At 36.2% G+C, this 22,651-nt stretch overlaps 1 protein-coding gene across 3 annotated transcripts in view; it reads right to left on the bottom strand.

Moving 5' to 3' along the window:
- The window catches only part of ZFYVE28 (zinc finger FYVE-type containing 28), a 164,128-nt gene that overhangs the window by 32,852 nt on the left and 108,625 nt on the right, over positions 1-22,651 (bottom strand). Inside the window, exons 6-9 of one of the 3 annotated variants that reach the window (XM_075019370.1) lie at positions 21,318-21,407; positions 18,103-18,204; positions 11,207-12,565; positions 1,262-1,366 (exon numbers count right to left, since the gene is read on the bottom strand). In XM_075019370.1, the coding sequence (XP_074875471.1) occupies positions 1,262-1,366; positions 11,207-12,565; positions 18,103-18,204; positions 21,318-21,407 (1,656 nt within the window). Of the gene's footprint in view, positions 1-1,261; positions 1,367-11,206; positions 12,566-18,102; positions 18,205-21,317; positions 21,408-22,651 lie in introns of those variants that run through there. The other 2 variants (XM_075019541.1, XM_075019455.1) reach the window with 2 other exon arrangements.

Here is a 22,651-nt window from a genome sequence, read left to right on the forward strand (position 1 = left end):
ACTTCAAGCAAAACAAAATTTGAAAAAAGGGAAAAGAGATCTAATTTACCTAAGCATCAATACAGGAACAACTACAATACTAACACAGTACAGTAAGGCCTTGGAAAGAGGTGATGCACCTAACAGACTTACACTTACTGCTCCAGTTATTCCTGAAAAATAACCGAGGTTACTTCTATTGTCCATTCAGACAGCCCTATGTGAAACAGTCTTTGATGTATACAGCATTTAGAAGAGGGCAACTGTTGCATGCAGGTAAATTGGGCTTTTTTTGAAGAACACTCAAAAGGAAATGTATTTCAAAATTAAAACCATGAAAAACGGTTTTAGTTGCATCTTTCTGCCCTTACTTTAAAAATACGAAACTCTAAAAAAATTGAGCCTGAAGATGGGCACAGCCTAAAAAAAAGAAAAAAAATATATGCACTATTTCCTCTATCACTATTAGAAAAGACATTTTACTCCCTCTTTCTGTTCCCCAAACTAGACAAAATTTGGAATTCCTAACGTTCAAATGAAATGTTGAGTAGAAGTAAACAGATGAAAAAGGGAGGACAAGAAGCAGCAGCAGATCTACCTCAACTGAAATAGTGGTATTTCAATCCGCCTGTACCAGAGTAAAAATGTTATTGCATACAAGGTATGCAATACATCACATATACGTATGTTATGCAAACACTGAAAAAAGCAAAAGAACTCCTATTTCTGCTTTAGTTACGTTTTTCTGCCCTGAACTTTATTGCTCAATTATTCCCATTAAGTGCTCTGAACAAAACTAACTAAAGTTAAAACTCTCATGCATTTTCAGGAGAAGAGAATATAAATTCGTATTCTTGCCAACTTTGGCCAACAACACTGTGGAAGTTAAATTATTGTTAACTGGAACACTCCCCTCATTTTACTATGCAAAACAAAATGGAAAAAATATGTTTTCTAGACAGCCAAGACCTAGCTAACACAAACATTTGTTACTTTTCAAGCTAAAACCTGAAGTCTTTCTTAAGAAATGCTATATGGACAAATAAAAGCGAGATCATGGACATATATAATTAATTGCTGGATGCATTAAAACTTTTCTATAAATAGTTGCCTGTCAATTGCCACAGCACTGAAGAAAACTGCTAGAAAAAAAGCACCTGCTGTTCAAAAGGAAGAATACTCAGAAGTGTTGCTGTCACTTGATTGTTAATTCAATGAAAAATTTTAACCAAGCATAACCCAATACCATTTGTCAAATCTGACTGCGAAGTGATGTTATTACCTCAGAGCGTATATGCTGGAGAGACTACATGTAGTGACAGAAACACTCTCATAGTCACTGCTGGAGATGGAGCTGAGGGGGGAATCACGTAAGCCATCCTGAGAACTGAAAAAACATATGGAAACAAAATGAACTGCTGAAGCAAACAAAGGTAAAAAACAGAGCACTGCGATAACTCATGGCTTATCATGGATTATACAGAAATAAGAATAAACCAGAAGTTTTATTTTTGCTCTTCAGAAAATGATACAAACCTATTCTGTCTTCTTCCCAAAAAGGACAGACAATTTGGCAAAGTCAGTAGGCACACATCTTATAAAAATCTTCAATTTAATTCATGCCATACAGTTACAACATTCAAGAAAGAACTGAGGATCTTACATTTCCATAGGGTATAGAGGGAATAGCGTGCCCATGCTGCTAAGTGTGGTTTGATCTTATAACAAAGATATAACAAAACCTAAAGTTCATAAAGCGTGTTTCAGGCCAAGGCACCCTAAACAATAAGCTTCAAGAACTGAAATATCATGACAAGTTTGATCTAGGTTTCCTTCCAATGGGAAGGAAAAAGTCTGTGAGAAAGCAGAAAGCTGACTCTTCAGTGAGGAAGATGAAGATAATACATTTACCCTGAATGTGCTCAGTCCCTATAACTGCCATATATGTACCTCAAATTTTGTCCTTTAAACCAACAGATGAGCAGGAAGGAGCAGTCCCATGGCAAACCACTGACACTTCATTAGAGGAAGTCCACTAGCTACTAAGTAAAAGGATATGAATAATTTAAATGAATGGTACATTATTTGTCTCTGGCATCCCTGGGCTAATGAAAAGCCTTTAAATAAACACATCATTTTAGATCTTGCATCATATTATTAACATAAACTAGGGTTAGAAGAGTAAAAATAGTTTCATAAGCACTACAGAACTATCCTGGAAAGATCAATTTTTTGTTTCAGTAACAATTTACGTCTCAGCTATTAGAAATTCTACAAGCTGAAAAAAATTAAATTATACTATATAACAAAATATGTGGTCTTGAGCAGAGGTATCACGGCTGTATTGGCTCTAGGCAGTGCAGAAGAATCATTCAAGCCTGCTGAACTCAAATGTTCAGTCAACAGAAACCTCTGGACAAAGCAGAGAGAAACCTAAGAAATATCTTTAGTTAAAAGAAATGTAATTATGTGGGTCAGGATTATTTTACCTTACTTCTCCACAAGTACTAGCAGATTTTTTTATGCTCTTTTGATTTGTAGGCGTATGTGGGGTACATATTCAAAGCAGCTACGTTCCAAATTCTTTTCTGCTACTAAATTTACTATTGTAGGTATTTTTGCAGCTAGAAGTCTGGAAGAATGCTTAAGGGGAATTCTTCAAAGCAGTGTATGGAAGGTATGTGCTCTAATCCCACTAAGAAATAATAGGATTTGTTTGCATACCTCCCACTAATCACTTGGAAAATGTACCCCTTCATGTTCTTAATTTCTGATTGCCAATTTGAAAATAAATCCCAAGCATACTATGCTTTAGTTGAAAGGAGAGCCGTCACAACTGGAAAATAATTTTAGACTTGAACAAAAATCTATTTAACTTCCATTCGTTTTATATAATTTCCCTTGCTAATTCTGTTCATTATGAAGAGATATATGCATTTAAACAAAGGCTTACTCTTTTATAGCTCATCACCTTTACCCATCCAATCTTACAATATGGTCATGCTACTAAAATGTACTTTTACTATCTGTTTTATGGCAGCTAAATGATATTAAAAAACCATTAGCATATGATTTCACAGCATGACTGAGCAGGAGAAGCTGTCTTGCAAAGATGAAATGTATTGTTCAGAATAAAGTATTCTTTGAACAGCAGAACCAGGAAACAAGAGCAACTAGCAAACTCAGCACCTTCTTTTATTCTCTCTCACCTCCCTGCCATTTTCAGATTTTTCCAGTGTAACAATGCTGTCAGTTGATTTGGGTAGTAAGACTTCTTCTGAAAGATGTCAGGTTTGCTGTCCTTCAGTGCTTTCTGTGAAGCTCTGCCTGATATATTTGAAATCCAGTCAAAATATCTCAGTCACCAATAGTACATGAAACAAAATTATGAAAATATTTTAAGAATTTAAAATCAATTTTCTGAGGTTCTTGGTTTTCTAGATATTTTGTTTGTTTTGTTTTAAAGAATTTGAGGTTTTCAGCTCTTATGCACAATCCAAAGGGCTAACGCTTTTCCTAAGAAATTAAAGTTCGTATACTTTTTGGGGGAGTTAAACACTAGACAAACATAAACCAACCAAACCACCACCCGAAGTACCATCTCTCTATTAAAAGCAGATCTTATTTATTGTCAACATTGTCCCAAGTCACGAAATCACTTTCTATCCCGAGCTGACTTTGTGGAGCAGACAGTCCAAGCCAGAAGACAAACTGATAAAGGTGGCACAAAGCGTTGGACCTTGATCTTTAAGAAAACGCAATGAGTAACCTCTGAACGTAACGGTACACAACCAGCTTACATTATCAACAACCTCAATGCTATCTTTATTTTCACCTTCACAGATGTTCTCTGACCAGTTTCTAAGCCTCACCTCATACCTCTTCTCCATACTTCTTTTCCCCTCATTTGAATCCTGACTCACCTCTAAATAGTTGCTATCAGCATAACTTCTCACCAGCTCCACTTTCTCATCTCTTTTTAAGCCTTGGCTTTATGCTGTTTGCCATTCTAAACTGTTTCACAAACTCCATCTTTTACTTGGTGCACAAACCTGGCCATGCTGAGCCATCCACTGATTTCAGGATTAGATATCCATCTGGTCAGTCATCATTTGGCAACATAAACTGCTTGGACACACTTGACACAAACCATGCTCACAGAGGTTAGTTTGTTGTAATAAAGGATGTGTAGTGTAGGCAATTACAACATGTAACATTTTTCTTACTCCTGTGTACCAATACAGATTGAATTTTTGTACCAGAAATAATATCTATTATTTACAGTGTTCATTTCTGGTTCATATTCAGGCCATAACTCTTCAGATAAGAAATTCTGTGTTTATTTAGTTCCAAGAAATGGGAATCCAATAATGATAACTCTGGTTTATACCTTCTCAGTGTTATACTAAATAGCGTTTTTTAAAAAAAGAAACAAAAAAAGACTCCTGACATACTCAGTGCATTCCTTCCGAGTACACATAGACTCAGGATACCTCTTTGTAGAATTTCCTTCTCATTAGCGTCTGCCTGAAGATTCACTCAGTTTTTCTAAGATGCTGGTAGATCCTAAGGTGAATTGACCTGCTTTTCCCAACTAACGATTCTTGTTATCAGCTGACAGTACCTCAGCACACATGTTCATTAGCACAATTATAGGAAGAGAAGGTATGTGCATATAGACACATTCTGTAGCTGATAGCAGCTAACCTTTTCTTCCCACACCAGCCCACAGGTAATTTGAACTTCACCACATCTAATGCTCATTTGAAACTAATACCGTGTTGAATTGGCATTCAAAGAACTGTTTAAACTGTAAGGTGGCAAAAGTTTGTTTCATTTGTGAGGTCTTAAACGCCCACAGTGCTATTTTAAAAATTACATTCTAGCACGGGATAAAACCACCATCCACACTCATCAAAACGGAATTCTTCAGCACTTCTGATAAAAATATAGAATAAAGATTTGAAGCAACAGAGCAAAGTGACATGGGGTGATGTGGCTGCCTCTTTTCATAGCCTTTTCTTTTCATACTAGCAGCCTGAACTAACCGACCACTTATTTAAAGCTATTGGCTATTTTCTGTAACTATTCTAAGTGAAAAACAAACTGAAAGCCACCTTTATCCTGGTTTGTGTGCTCTTTTCTACTGGAATGTATTTCCAGCTTCTTACATTTAATTAAACCTCTGGTTGTTTCAGGGGATGGTTTCCTCATGAATGTTATTACTCAAGTTACAATTACATCCCATGTTACATCAGTTAATTGGTACAGATCTACTCTTCTCCATCTATCTCGCTACATGAGAGCTAACTCTAAAGCCTCATGTGTCAGCTACACCAATCTACTCAAATAAGTGGCTTTTGAAACTGTTTTACCTACTATACTCATTTCAGGAATCTGTATGTTGAGAGTTAATACAGTTCACTGTTGCTGTATTTGATATATGTACCTAGTAAAAAGGAAGCTGGTATAAAACACTGATATCTTTTATTTGCATGCTAAGGCTTCATAACAGCAGTCATGTTATCGGATACCACACAAAATCAGTGTTCAACAGACAAGGTCAAACACTGCACTTTTGAGACTTGTATTGTTAAAAAGAAGGGGAGGAGGACTTGAAAAAAATTCATTTATACTGAATCTGAATTTGGCCAGTTGCACAAAGGAAAGAAACAGAATACGAGAAGGAGAACAGAGGAATTTCTATCAACAGCCAGCTAAAGGATTGCTTAAGGGAAGTTTCACAGTTGAAAGGCTGATATTTTGTTCCTAATCAACTATTTCATTCCTGCTGATGAGAAGTTTTCTTACTCCTAAATAGCTGGTTAAAAGACTAATCAATACAAGACACTCAGCAGACATGTTTTTGTTTATGTGAACATGCCCAGCTGTCCACTAATTTTTATGGAAAAGGAAACTTTGCCATGTAAAGACACAATTTTCTCAAGTTTTACTGTGATGGGAATATTATAGGGAAAGCATGACTTTAAGACATTTAATCAAGTTAATTTGCATTGCAATATCAATTAAGCTAGTTTTGATAAAGGAGCACTTATAGAATCAAACGCTATAAACTAAAAGACAAACTATAAAGGTAATGTGGGCTTGGTTTTGTTTTTTAAAATGTTAAGTGCTAGCCATCCCAAAAATACAAATGCTTTTTTCCCATGCATTTATAAAGGTGGAATGACTTATCTTAAAGTTGCAGTACTGAACATGTGCACACATCACATGTTGCTAAGGAGTGAACAAAAGAAAATACAGGCAGAAAAATCTGAATTAACAACCAAGTGTATAAAACAGGTGTTCATCTTTTTATAAACTCATTCTAATATGCTGAGGAAATAAAATTTTAAATCTATTATATATTACAATAGTCTGTATCGCAAGTATATTACAATATATACAATTTTAGACTACAGAATTGCATCACTAATAAATGGGACAACTTGAATACCAAGCTGGGGAAGAATAAATTATTCATCTTATTCTAGAATTGCAATACAGATCAGCAAACAGCAAAACATGCTTTCCAAGGATGCCTCATTCCTCCTCCTTACACTGCAAAAGCATATGGCAAAATATTCTATTTTTTAAGCCCCCACAAATAAATGCAAACAGTGCCAGCATCTAACAGCCGATGGACACAGCTAGAAGCTAGAGCTTGCAGAAAGCGTGAAGATTAAGAAGTTCTCCCCGCTACCAATTTCAGCTCCTTTTGCCAGTTCTCAGGTACAGTGTAGAAGGCTTCATCAAGAGTACACTCACCAAATAGATCAAGGAAAGTGGCAAAAAAAGTATAATTTAAGCTAGACATAATGGACCTGCAGTGGAAAGACGAGAAACTATGATAAAGAACCCTTTTTTTATATCAGAACTGGTTTAAGGTCAGTATGTAGAGAAATAAACACACAACACAACCAGGTATTTAAGACTAAAACATGAAAACACTAGCATTACATGACAATATGAAACAAGCTGCCAAACTTCATAAAACACATAGAAGAATTAGCAGTTTTACAAAGACTCTTCAACTCTGGAAAGAACAGAAAGCCAAGTATTTCCAAAACACCAAGGAAAAGCTGATCATCACTCTTTGTAATTTTCTTCCCCCTTGGAAAAAGCCAGCAGAATACTATGACAGAATAAACATTTTGAAAATCTGTATAGCTTGCTTCCAGTTGAAAAAGAAGGAAATACTAGATACAGATCTAAAGCTTTGTTTTGGTGTTACGTCCTTTTTTACCCCAACACACCAAACGCTGCTTTGTCAGTTTCATCATCCTCTGTACAACTCTTAATTTCCCCCCTCTAACAGTTTGTTTTGCTACATCACAGCCTTTACTTATCACATTGTCCCTTCAGCACATCAGATACTGACTACATCTTTGCTAGCACTTCTCTCATATTTGCATCTTGTTAATGCTGCTGCCCAAGACTCTCAGTGCCCTTGGTGTTTTATATCTTTGAGATACTTAAAAGCAAATAATGGAGAAAGACATAACACCAGCTATGACTTAAAAACCAAAGTAGTAACATTTGGGTACTGACATGTTTTTAAGTAGAAGAGTATTTAATCTGTATTCTGAACTCTACTGAATATTGAGGCTAGATGGAGAAGCCTGAAATACCAGGTATTTCAGGTTTAAAGATTAATTACAGTAAACTTGATTGGATCATTGAAATTATACCTATAATGTCATATTGCATAGTATAAGAATTGATTTACTAAAAGAAGCAGTTTATATCATAATGTACACATTTGACAGCCACTTGATTCAGACAAGGGAAATAAAATCTTCTTTCCCTGGTTGGTGACTTACAGTAACTAGAAAGTAAATACATTTATCAATTTGATGAATGAGCATATCCTGCAGCTATTTCATGTATATTAGATTGCTTATTGTTCTAGCTAATGGGTCCATCATTCTGAAAATAATCTACTGTCTCCAACATTTCCCCTATGGTTAAGTTGGCATTCACAAGCATGTAATAGGGAGCAGTCACAGAAGCTTAATATGATCTTCCCATTTAAAAATACCATTGAAAAGAAGTGATTCGTCACCACCCAGGCAGCATGAGTAAGAAAAGGTCCACAAAGTTCTGTTTTGTAACTGAATTATCTCTTCTAGTGATAACGTGACTCGTGATTCAGAGGCAAGAACCGAATCTATATATATGAGGAAACTAAGGATCTATACAGATAAGTTTTTAATCCAATCCTCAGTAGATCCCCAGCATCTGTGTGTCTCAGAATATACTGAAGGAGTTAATATTAGAATGTTTCCAAATAAAGGAGCAACAATCTAGTAACAAAATACCTCCATCTTATTTCTCCACTTCTGCAAAGATGGAGTATTTGCCAATTAATAACAGACATACTGTAGTCTCAATAACAAATAGAGAGAATTAGATGTAATCAACAAAGTAACTGTGGAAGAAGCTATGATGAAAACAGACAAAACCCACTAACTGGATCAAGAATTTTAGAACTCAAGAATGAATCAGATGAATTATTAATCTCTCATTTAAAACTTTCATGATGCCTGGAGTTTGAAGGTGGCAATCTTTAAAAATAAAAAGGACTCCAAGGGGATTCAAACAACTCTAGTTCTGTGAGCCTGATGTTCATACCAAGCTACTTAACAGAATATATCAAAAGCTAAAATAGGTAGACAATAATAAGAGGGTCTGCCTGGCAAGGAGTAACATGGCTTCTACAGGGGAAACCTCTTGGGAGCTCTCTGAAGGGGTCAAGAAGCTTGGAAAGAATGGTGACTTGGCTGGCAGCCTCTGGATTTCCAAATAGCTTCCGTCAAAGTACCTCACTAAGGCTTTTAAGAGAACTAAGGAGCTATAGCATAAAAGGAAGGGGCACAAAATGGATAAATAATTCTTAACCGTAAATAGGGAGGAGCTGTTAAATAACTACTTCTCAGAAGAGCAGGAAGTCACTGCTTAAGTTCTTTAGGACCCTGGGGGTTTTGTTTTCACACACGATCTGCAAAAGTGAGGAGAGCAGTGAGATCTGAAGGTTGCTACCAGTGCAAAATTATTCAGGGTAATAGTAACAAGAGCTGATTGAAGAATTGCACAGGATCTTAATGTCTGAATAACAGGTAATAAAACGGCAAGATGAGATTCAATTGGTAAACACAGACAGAACACTTCTAGCATCAGATATAAAATAACAGCCTCTGAGCTCACAAAGCAGGATCCTGGGGCTTTGGCAGACAACTTCAAAAAAAACCATCAGCTCGCCACTGTGCAAAAAATATGAAGGCATATATTGGGAGCCATTGGAAAATTAACCGAAAATAATTATGCCACTGTGTAAATCCATGGTTTGCTCGTATCTTGAGTAAGTGTAATTCTGATTCACTTACAGTTAAGAGGAAATAGTGTAACTGAAAAAGATTTAGAGCAAGACAAAAGGAATGATCAAAGCTATGGACAACTTCTGATCAAGTAGGCTGTGAATTTACAACTGAAAAAGTAACCACATAGGCAAAGAGCGACTGAGGTCTACAAAATCACCACCGATGCAGAGAGGCCAGGCAGGAACTAGGAGCCATTCAAAGCTGTTAAGAGCCAGGTCCAGAGCAAACAAAAGGACACAGAGGAACATGGGCCTACAGAACTCTCTGTAAAAGGACAATTCTCATACAAAGTTTTTACAGAATATTAACAGAGACTGGACAAGTATGTGGAGAAGACGTTATTACATCCACAAACCGTGGGAGGCTGAAAAAGAAGCTTACATATATTTATTATACTTTGTAGACTTGTTCTCACAAATTTCACTTAATATCCTACCCAAGGTAAAAATTAGTAGACAAATTATCTGAGTTTTGTAAATTATGTATGATTTATCAGGACACTAATTAAACACACAGTAATTACTTTTAAGGAATATTCCACTTGAAGCGTTGCAAAAGCATGAAATGTCAAAGGGATTTGTGAATTACTTCTTAAAATGAAGTCCATTCAGAAACCCTGTTATAAAGCCTTGAACATGATCATACTTACAAGCTTAAGATTGCAAATACTCAGAATGACGAAGATAAAAGTACCTTCTCAAAAGTCAAGTTTTGTGCACGCCAAGTTGTGTTTAACCTGTAAGAGGAATTAACTCCAGGGCAAAGAACTCTTGATTCTATTTCCACTACCAGTAAAATATTTCATAATTCAATTATTATGTTATTAAACAACTGTTTATATCTGTAGCCTTTATATTGTGGTAATGCTTCATGGTTCAAGCTGCCCACACTGTGTTATCCTGAATTCCATACACATATAACAAAAAGATGCTGCATCACACACACGACCTCCGCAGTACTGACACAGTAAGGCACAAAGGAAGAAAGCTGTCACAGGAATACAGAAAACAATAACCTGTATTTAATTTCTTCCCTCTGCTTTATTATATTAATACTTCAGGGAAACTGAGGACATCCCTTACTACAAAACAGGTTATCCCCTAAACAGTAAAACAAAATGAAGTCTGGTTTCCTACTGATGTGTGTAGGATCCCTAATGTCTAATCAAAATTGAGCTGAAGCATGGCATTTTCTTTAACATAACTATTATTATGGTCTCTCCCTGTTATCTAGTTCCTTATTATAATTAAATATGTAGAACCTTAATCCATGACCTCTATTTTTCTATCAGCTTTCGTTGAAATGGTCTAATAGGTTTAAAAGCTGCTTCTGCACTCTATTAGGCTCATTCAGCACACAGACATTCACAAATACACTCGAGGCCACAGGCAACACGATCAGATCAAGCCCATTCTCTCAAATGAAGCTAAGGTAAAATGTGTTTAGGTGCCAATTTAATCCCATGCACTTATGTAGAAGTTAACTTTTTAGTATCTGCCAGACACACTTTTCCTGTAAAACAGCAGAGAACAACAGAGGTAATGACGCAGGTAATGTCATAGCAGCAATGCACTCTTTGTTACATTAAACTGGTTAAGATTAGTGTACTTGATTTCAATGACAGAGATATACAATTAAAATTCAGGTGTTCTCCAGGTGTTTTCCAAAAAAGCTGAAGTCCAATAAAAAGCTACTTGCATTAAAAAATGTAGATGGAAAAATTCCTTAATCCTGAAACACACTATTTTCTTTAAAATCAACATTAATTATACACCACTCACTAAAGTACAAGGATATAGGAAATTATTTGCACACAAATTACTAACAAAACATCAAGTTGCTCTTACCTTGAACTAGATCTTGACTTTACATCTTCCTTTGCTGTTCTTTCACTACTAGCATCTTCACCGTTGTCCAATTTTTTCTCACTTAGTTTTCTCTTCTCCCACTTCTGCTGATTTGAGATGCTTTCTCCTTCTCCTTGTGAGTCATTTTCTGCCCCTACCTGTGAACCTGAGGAATGTGCCAGGCACTTAGAGGAGATTGGCAGTTTTTGCTCTTCTCTGCCAAAGTCTCTTTCTGCTAACAAAGCAGAAGTTTCAGGGTTTAATGTTTCCTGTGCAGGGACTGAATTGTCCAAGTTATCTACATGGTCCATTTCCTTAGACTTTACTAATGTGTATGAAGCATTTACAACACCTCCTGCAGAATGTTTAGTCTTTAAACCTTCAACACTGTCCTCCCTGCTGTCTTCACAGCTGCCACAACACACACAGGAATTAATCAGACAGTTTGTGGCAGCTATACTGAGTTTATGGGATTCATCCTCCTCCTCATTTGCTAATGGATTAGCAGATCCAGGAACACAACTAATAGCTGCTTCCGGAGTTGTTACTGGGGATTCTGAGCTAGAGGGAGATTTAGGATTGAATATTACAGTAGCAGATATTTTCATTCCCCCTGTCCTGTGAGCTATCACTTCTGCTGTTTCTGCATCATCAGCATACGCATCCCAACCATTGAGGTATAACTGTGAGTCCAGACCTTCTAGACAGCTGCGTGAATTCTGAACTGAAATGCCAGACATCTGTTTGCTATCTTCAATATTGTTATTATTGCTTAAGTCAGTTTCAGCATCTTTTAAAAGCAAAGTTTCCTCTGTCTGATGGCCATTCTCGTACAGCAAAGCATCTCTATATTGCAGGTTCTGTTTTGAATCGTGGCAGGGGTTATTCACCCAAGCAAAAGTGTCACTTACTGAATCCAACCCAGCAAGAGCTTCTCCTGCTCCATCTAGGTCATCCATAAAAAACACTCTGTCCTCTTCATCAGTTAAATTGTCAAGATGGTGTCTTGTTGGTGAAGCTTCTGTGCTAGAAATATTTCTTAGGCTAGGTCTGTGAGCTGGAGACTGACAGATGCTTGGAGGGGAAAGCAGAGAAGACATTTCATCTCCAACTCTGTGTACCATCCTATTCAGCTGTTCCAGCTCCTGCTCATCATACTGCATAGAACAAGCCAGCTCAGCCTCTGTGTTTTCAGCTTTTGCTGAAAGCTCCTTAGCAGGCAAAGTCGCAGTTATGCCCGGTGTAATGACAGAGGGTACTTCAGGATCTGCTCTGACAGGAAAATCCACATCTTGAGAGATGCAGAGGTTACGTTCCAGCGTGTGCAGTTCATCCTCAGTTAATGTCTGAAGTAGATCCCTGAAAATGAATACACACATCACCTTACACTTGCAATCATAGGAGGCACTAATGTTACAGATTTCAAAGAAAACTTTTACTGTTAGTACAAAAATCTAGAACTTGGGGGCACAGAGTACTTTCAGCTGTGTAACTCAAGGTGCATTTGGTATTTATATTCAGAACACATGTGATTGCTTATACTTGAATTTGAGACTACTCATGCAAATGCAGGGTACCAAATTATTTACATCCTTGCAATTAAGCCCCAACATAAATCAAAACACATGCAAAAAATGGATCTTTCCCCCTCTCTATCTATTTATAGTGAAAGTGATATCCACAATTAGATATATTTTGTTATTTTAATTTTTTAATTCACAGATTTGACTTTGATTAGCAAACCAATTTGCCATACTTTGTATTAGATTCTGAAAATTATTCTGCAAAAAAGACAGAAGTTCCACACCATTATATTATCAGATAAAAGGAATTCATTAAAAATAGTAAAAGCGCTTATGCACCACTGATGTCTTAGAAGCCTGTTCACTGAAACAGGGACTGGAAGTTGGCGCTCTCCTGCCTCAGACACGTAACTCAGTCATTAGGGAGTTAAGCTTCCGCATGATGTTAAGAATCAGGCAGGCCTAAAAGCAAACATTTAGGTATTTACTAAACTATGTCTTCTAGAGACATGCAGCATCTCCAATGTTATCAAGTGTCCTCAGTATTGCAGTTCAGGACTACAAGCACCTAAAACCAAAGCGTTATCTGAGGCCATTATGTTTAAGTACTTTGTAACTTTAAAACAAATCCATAGACACAGCAGCATTTGATTTTAGGCCTGAATTTAATTTACACTATACTTCTCAATTAGAAACCACATATGAAAATATCCTCTGTCGAGAACCACTGTCAACATTTTCAAAGGCCAGCAAGTATATTTCAGCATAATTGAAAGGATGAGAAAAGCAAGACCTTCTGCTTAAACAGAGGCTAGGAGTCCATTATTCCTCATGTGTTTAGAAATAATTGGCTAGTACACAGCCAGCATAGTAGTAATAATAATAATATGCACATATTAAAAGAATTCCCTTAAAAGAGTAACTTCAGTCTAACCAAGAGGACAAAAAAAAAACTCCAAAGAAACATTCAACATCTCACACCTTGATTTCCAGTCAATGGTTTGCATTCTTAACTTGTTAACTCAAAACCCAAATATTTTTCCAAGTACTATCACCAAAAGATCAAATTGCTCAAAATTAGATTATACAGGATTCTCTGCCAACATTAGGAACGTGGCATGTTTTAAAATGCCTATATAAATATTGAGAATAAAATTAATGTCAACCAGTATACAGAAAGAAATGTTAAATGTCACTACTGAAAAGTTTAAAACTAAACATCAGACATCATTATTAAACTGTAAGGTTTAAGTTGTAGCTACTTCCATGGTTCATTTCCTTTCTGCTGAAGCATCTGTAACTCGTCATTAGATCCAAGCAAGTGCTGTGCTCATATGGAAAAAAGAACTTCTCCCTCTGCTTTCATTATTCAGAAGCTGCAGGTAGAGAGCTTCTACAATCCACCCTAACAGCAGTAGTGCGCTTCCTTCTCACAGAGTCTTTAGAAAACACTGAATTTAAAAAAGGCACATGTTCAGGTTTGACCTGCTTTTACTCTTTTTGGCATAGTATCACAGGAAGGCAATCTAGCCCTGAAAATATGAGGAACATTTTTCTTCCAGTAGCTACAGCCACTGGCAAAAAAACCAAGGCAAGTTCTTAAGATGTACTCTGCTTGTTACAAGCAGTAGTAGAAATCTACTCTGCCTATTGCAAAACCAATAAACATATTTTACTCTACTGCCAATATCCAGGGTGCAGACATTACTTCTTCAAAGATCTGAGGCCAAATGTCCATTTAAAAACAAATTTGGCTAAATAGAGGACAGGGCCACAAAACCCCAAGCACACTGATCTCACACATTCTCCAAGCCTCCTTCATTAACTTTGCTCGTACTCTGACTAGAATTTTAAATTGTCTGTTTTCAGAGAACAGCATTGTTGTTACTGCTAGCCTGTGCTTCAGTTCATGCTCTGAACAGAGCATAAATAGCTGTCCTTATGGAGCTGCCACCGTAAGAGCATGATGCAAGTACAGGAATACAATTTGCATTCTCCTGCTTCTGCAGTGCTCGGCTGAGTTCAGCACACCAAAGTGCCCAGATCTGCCCTGATACATCAACACTGAGAAACCAACACTGATACGTAACAAATATCACTGGTACTCTTCTACTGCAAAAGTTTTAAATCAACTCAAAGTTTTAAAACACAGCCACCTTGGAAAAACACTAACCAGTTTTCCCCCAATCACTGTGCACACTTAAAAGCATATGAGTTTCACCCCCCCCACACATTCTTTAACACACTGACAACAGATATACAGCATTTGATTTCTAGTCAATGATACAGAAACGTTTCAGTGTACTCAAAATAGTATGATCCTCTGATTCTGCACCACTTGATCTGCAATCTGCTTGATTCTGCACCACCAAAATCCATTGGGACCCTGCCGTCAATTGTAATGGTCCAGAAACAAGCACCAGGCAAGCAGAGGGCTCTGAAAAAGGGCAAAATTATGGAGTACTGCAAAATCCCCAGTTTGCTCACCTCTGAAAATCTCTGTATAGCAGCCTCAAATGTATATCTAGTATAGGTAATATTTTATCACTTGAATGTTCAGTGTCACAGGCATCTAAATTAAATATCTATGCATATACTAGATGATATGCTTTGTATACTTTACTAGGCAGATTACAGTAGTTTGGCAGAAATGGTTCAAATGTCTTAGTTTAGAAGGAACAGGGATAAACAGTACTATGTAATTACGCATTGGTAGATGTATAAAATACCAATGCTGACATTTTACATCTAAAATAAAAATCAACACAAGCACCTGGCTTAGGTATTAATTAAAACATTCAAAGTCATCATTTGCTGCTCAACCTTACCAAAACAAGAACCCTTACTGCTTTTGCTCAGAGAGCTTCCACAATCTGTATTGTTTTCAAAGTTGCCAGCCACCAACAGGATACCAAAAATTTTCCTAGCCAATAGATATTTTCCTCTGCTAGTTCCAATTTAATTATGTGGGTGCACATACAGTACTTATCATTGCCTTTGACAGTAGGGATGTTTTAGGGTAATATAGCTTAAAAATTACCTGTAATCCTACCAAATAATCAGCTGTATATTTGGTGTTACTCCATGAGTTAAAATACTCAGTTGGCTTAAAAGTTATAGAACTTTACAGAGAAATTCACTGGGATGTGATCATATTCTGCAGTAAGATGTTGTTCTATATTCTTACAACAGGCACATAATTGCAATACAAGATGCAACTATTTCAAGAGAAGACTACTTCAATCTATTTTCATGCCCTAACTATTGGTGACAGAGACTGGAGAAAGACTCCTGGAAAAAATGCTCCCTTCTTGATGAGGAGCAGAAATATCAATACAAAATATCTCATTCCATCTTCCCTTATAGGTTTTTGTGAACATTCTCACTGAGTAGGAATTGCAGCCTGATAAATTAAAAAAAATATCTGTGATTAAAAAAAAATCTAGACAGCTTAGGTACTTTTTAAGAAGTAATTTAAATTACCCTACATGAACTGCACATTTATTTGTATCTCATTGTTATTTTCATTCAACATATTTTTCATTCAAGTATATTACTAAAGGATCTTTTTGAGCCCAGTTCTTTCAAGTATTCAAGTACCTCGATATTCCTCCAATTCAGAGACTGCCAGAGATAAAATTTCACATTACATCTTGCATAAATTTTTGCTGATAGGTGCTGTCTCAGTAAGAACACTTTGCAAATTTTGTCTGCTAGACAACTGAAATCACATTTCTTAATGCTCAGTTGAGTTGACAGAATAAACGTTAAGTCTTAAAGTGTATCAGAACTTTTTCCAAAAATGAATCTGAAAGTCTTTTTATTTTTTTGAAATTTGTATTGAAAATTATAGTTACTGAACAAACAAGCATGTTACTAATGTATTTTCAACCCAAGCATTAAGTTCAGTGTAACTGAAAATAAAATGGACTAAACAATAAACTGACTTCATTGATTTTCATTTTCCATGTTGTGAAATGTAAGGAGTAAGCAGGAAGAACAGATTATGAGAAGTATATTAGCTTTTAAATATTCTTTGGCTTTAACCAGCCAGTGGAATGCTGGTGAAAATTTCTGTGATAGCCATATATTGGAAATAAGGTATTTTAATGAAAACTTTGTAGAGTTTTGAGCTTCAGTACCATGAAAGTTTATTGCCTCCCTCTAACTTAAGCTTTGCTCCTCAATTTATGTTTTTCTTTAGACAGTTTTATAAAACCATAATCGCTCAAAAAACCCAATCACCAAACATGTTAATTTGTCAATTTTGAGATTTCAATATAAATATCATTAATGTACCTAAATATAAAACTGTATCACTTCTAGAAAGAAATAGTAGGAAGTCCTGAAGGGACACAAAAGGATGTGGTCTGGATATTCATGAAAGCTAACTTCAGAAATAGGCTCCTCTCTGAATCATCCCTGACAGAGCTTGCATTCTCCCTCAGGAGGTGCCTCACCTCTAACGGGTGAGAGGAGATTAATCTGGATAAACTTATCTACGTGAAAACTATTCTTACATCAAACTGTCATCATGACATACAGGGAATGTATAAACAGGTGAAAATTGGACACAGGAAAGAAAAACTTCTGCCAAATTATCTCTATAGAGATTTCTAGGAAAAAAAATTTGCAGTTGGTATATAAATTTGATTTCTACAAAAATAATAGGACTTATGGATTTAGAAAACAGGGGTTTTTTTTAACACCCAGATAAAATACCTTAAAGGTGAATATAAAAACCCTGAATATAAAGAGCCTTTAAAGATACAGCTTGATTTCTCCAAAGTAACAGATCGGTCTTCTAAAGACCTCAATTAAGAAAAAAATATTTTAATGCTCTTTATACTTGAGCTGAAGCCCACATCTCCAATGGTTACCAAGACGGAAGCACTGTGAAAAGAGGCACACAGAAAATGATTCATCCTGTAAAAACAGATCCGCAATACGAAAAATTGATAGTCATTTCTATTAGATTAAGAAAGATCTGAGTATTGCATCATAACATAATGAGAAAATGTAATAAGCCTACTTAAACAGAAACACTGATGCTAATTAGAAACAGGACCTCCTAAAAATAAACTGCAACTTCAGTATTTCAGGCATCATCCAACCATAAGGAAAATTTGAAATATAATAAAATGATATTCAGAAAAAAAAGAAACTATCACAGAGTTGAAAAGTTCAGAAAGCTCCCATGAAATGAAAAACTACATTTAGTTATTTCATGGGTATATCAGGCAGATGAGAGAAAAAAGCAGTTTATGGTTAACATAGCAAACAGATAACTTTCTAGGCATTTATGAGTTCTTTTTTAGGCCTCTGATTTTCACTTCAGAAGAGAAGCAGTTACAACCATCATTTATTACTTGCCTTATTTTTCTTAGCAAAGTGTGAAAAGGTCTGAAGAGTTCAGACATATCTTCTGGTTTATGGTCCAAGTTTAATGGTCCCTCGGAGTACACAACAAGGCCACTGTAATTCAAACACATGCACGAACACACACAAAAATGAAAATTTCATTACACAGAGCAACTACTGAATACGGAGTCAGAAAAACACCTGTACATAAACATTAGAACTACACTCAAGTTACATATTGTCTTATTTTTGTCTTATTCACCCACAGTTAGAATTAAATGCTATTTAAAGCAACAGGAAAAAGATCCCCTCCCCTCTGTCCACTTCCCCTTAAACATGGGAGGAAAAGCAATGGAAACATAAGGGGAAGAACATTTATATCATTGCTGCAGCTGACCCATTCAAAAAAAAACAAAACCCAAGAAACTGATTATCAAGTAAGTTGGGGAAGTCCACTGACTTGAAAGAGATTGTAAAAGGCTTTTTCTTTCCAGTCTAAATAATTTCTATGTAAGACAATTAACTCTTCAGCTCCTATTTTTCTACCTCTAAGATAAATACAACCTGGTATTAACATGTGGTAAAAAATAAAACACATTTGCTAAATCACATAAACCACATTTTAGTAATGCCATGCTTCTAAATCAACTCAGCACTTGTAGAAATTTCCCTGGAAAGAGGTTAGTTCATGATCCTGAAAGCCTCCATGTACTTTGCTGTAGATAACTCAATAACTCTTCCTGATCGAATCACTACTGCCCAAACCTGTTTGTGTATCCGCAATTAAACAAAAATCACTTTCTTCACTGTATCTGCTGCATCATACCGCACTGAGTCCAAGAGAGTGGATTCCACCCACACCAGGCACCACTCTGCTTAAAACTGTTTAATCCTCTACTCACTGCAAAAACAACTTATGCTTCTCAAAGGCAAATGGATCGCATGTTCTCACACTCGAGACTACGCAGGTTTTATTTTTCCCAGGCCCTTTTCCCCTTCCTGCCCTTACAGTCAGTGCTCATCAAAGCTGATGTTGCAAGTTATATGAATGCCACCAAAGTATTAAAACCAGGACCACTTACACTCTATTTACCATCTGGGAATTACTGCTCTTTTTCTTCTGTTAATAAACCCAGAGTCTAGCTTATGCCCTGGTACCAGGATAGTACCATGGTCTCCCATCAGGCTTGAATATGGCCATCAGAAAGTTCAGAATTTCAAGGTAACAGAGGACTGAAGAAATTCAACTACTAAACTTGATCAACATTGCTTTGGGGACTAGGGTTTTGAGGGCAGGAGCAGGGAAAGGGGACGAGAGAGAGAGAGAGAGAAGTTGCTTCTTTTGCAAGTCACCCATTTTTTTGGTGGCTTAAGACAAACTATCCTGTTACCAAGGATACATACTTTTATTTTTCTAAGCTTTCTGAGCTTCAACAAGCAGGCTGCCACAAAGCAAAGTAGTTATTGCTGATTCATGTCCTATGCTCTGCCTAAACAAATGTTACTACTTTTGAGTGGAGGCTTGAGGCTGCTCTCACTGAACTTCTAACTGATGTATAATCACCATTCCTCTGGCTTTCAGGTATAGTTTGCTTTCCATAGAGCTTAACTCTCAGAAGACATTTTCAAAAATAGAAGTGGGCTAGCGCACTACAAAAAGAACAATTATGAAATGGCCTCTGTACAGGTTTGACCTTTGAAAGTTCTGAATCAAACCCTGAATATAGTTATAACATGGAAAGAAGTAAAAATTGGAAAAAAGTGTGTCTTAATATTTCCTACTAGGTTCAAAGTTCACTGACGCCTGTTAACATACTAGGCAACATACACTACCGAACACATATCGTAAACTGATGTCTGAGAAGAAACCTTACACAAAAATTAAGTATTCCTTAAAGCTTTGCTATTAGAGGACCAATGGGATCCAGCACTTTTCCTTGCCCCAGACCCGTCCTTCTCATTAAGACACAGAGCAACAGCATGACAACTTTGCATTGCATCTGTCTTGCATTTAAAAGCGTCTCCTTTCACAGTACAAATAAAAGGCTTGCATTTCTTCCAGACAACACTATTATCTTGATGGTGTAGTTTTTCTGTGGAACTTCACATGGCAGGGATTTATTTAAAAATCACTGGATACTTAGGAGCAGTTTAACTTTTTTCTCTTCCTCCCCATCCTTCTTTGTAATTTGGGAATGACATGGTGTATTGTCCAGAGCGCCCTTGGTTTTCCAGTTAGTCATGATGTATTCTTCTTCATTGTGTGTTCCAGCAGCTTCAAACTGAGTTCTCACATTCACGTTGTCTTTTGATAATCAGATTACTACTGTTATTACTTTTAGAATGACAGTTACAGACAATATCCTATTTAAGAGGAACAATAGGCCACAAGGATTTCCTGAGGAGAAGCGTATTACACTCAGGATTTGAGGTTTCTTATTTCCTTCAATTATACTACTTATATTAGCTAACTATAAAACATTCACAATGGTAAAATATTAAAAATATGCTGGCTTTACTCCAGAGAAACTGCTGTCTGTTAAATTATAAAAGACTCATTAAGAAAAATGCATCTGATTTGTTCAATATTGCAAAAACTGCATGAAGCAAAACCACTGTTTTAATTTAGCTGTCTTGAGTGGTCAATACAGGGCACAAACCTACACATAAGTTATATGCGTTAATACTTTCCTTGAAAAGATTTAAGCCTAACTCAGTGGTCACAATGCAGTTTGCCATGACAATTCCTTTTGAACCTAGAGTCATTAAGAAAAATACATAATTCCTATTGAAAATTTTTGGTTTTCAAGACTTGTATCCATAGGTCATATAATTTTTGAGTGACACAAAATACATGTTTTCAAAAAATATTTCTGACAATGTGACATTCCATAGACCGATGTTCTTCATTTTTTAATTTCTTTCTGGAGGATGACTGATCAATTGTTCCAGGTTCCTGTCTTCTACATTTAGAGTTCTACCTTCTCTTTTCTTTTTTTCTCTTGATATTCTACATTAAAGTGGTAATGATTTAAAAAAAAAAACAAAAACAAACCAAACCAACAAACAAAACCCTCCACATAATCCTCTTTTTGATTCTTTTTTAGAAGAAAGTACAAGCAAACTCAGGTGAAATAAAATAAGCCAAAATACTAAACAAGGTGTTTGAAATATTCAATAAATCTTTAAATGAGGCAGAGTGGAGAGTAGTTAAAAAAATTACTTACCATACAATGGCTAATCTTGGAATTGTAAACATTAAAGCTGGTTCATAGTCATCTATCATATCTTGAGTGAGGTATCCAAGCCTTAAGGCTCTAAGCAGAAGAATAAAATTAGTAAGAGATCAAACTCTCAAAGAATATATTTCAATAGGAAAAAAATTGAAAAAATTGTTATAAGCCAATCCAAATTGATAGTATGTAACTCATGAACTATTTTTGTAGAATCTAAACCACTATGTGTGGAACTGACCGTAGTCTCTGCTTTAAAAAAGTATTAATATAAGAACAAAAATCTTTAAACACTTAAAGCTTTTACAGCCATCCAAAATCAAAATAATTTTTATGCCATTTTCCTTTTTACTATTTCATGCCAAGCTTCAGCTTGTTACTGAAAACCACCAGCGCTTAGAGTTTTTGAAGTAAATGTTTTTAAAGTAATAGGGGAAAGTTTTTGGTTTCATTTTCAAATAGAACTTGCTATAATCATCTCGGTCAATCCCCCTAAACTAACAAAACAAACTAAAACAACCCAACAGTTCTATACAGCAACTATTACTGAAGTTTAAGGATTTAATATTTGGCGGACACTTCATTGTCCTCCAATAACTTTTCAAATATCTTAAGCCCCTTTCAGACTAAAATCCAATTTGTTTAGGCTTTTCACTTGGCTATGTTTCCCAGGTTTCTTCACAATTTCTTAATTTCCTCATAAGTTTCATAACGTCCTCAAACTTCTTCGATTTGTCCATATCAGTGTGTAAGACAACACTCAAAACTGCACACTAGTCCCGCTGAGATCTGACTGGTCCCCAAAAGGATGGAAACAACAACTTTCTCTTATTCCTTATCAGTACTTGTCTTGCCAATACCACTATTGGTGGACAGCAAAATGACCACAAAGCAAGCACTGCTTTGTACTAATGGTAGATGGACTCATCAGTGCATGGCCCACTCTCACTCCCTGTTCCGTCCTATAGCCCACTGCCAGATTATCCAAAGCTGCAAATGAGAAACCATCTTTTTCCTCTTACTGGGCAAATATGCAGTAGCTCTCTGACTGATGGAAGGTTATTCCTCCTACTTGTGACCATTTTGAGTTGTAATCTTGTCTTTTAAAATGCCTGAAACACTTCTGATCTTGGTGTCATCTACAGATTGTGGCAGTGTGCTCTGTAGTCCTTCATTCCTTAATGAAAGTATCAATCATACCAGATCCAGGGTCCTACCTCACAAGTTCTCCTAATATGACAATAAACCCAACACTTACTCCAAGTGCATTTTACAGTCAAGTGGTCTCTAATAATTCCACCCAGGCTATGGTTCACTAGTCTCCTTTT

Source organism: Buteo buteo, chromosome 1 (assembly GCF_964188355.1).
Source record: "Buteo buteo chromosome 1, bButBut1.hap1.1, whole genome shotgun sequence".
Lineage (NCBI taxonomy): Eukaryota > Metazoa > Chordata > Aves > Accipitriformes > Accipitridae > Buteo > Buteo buteo.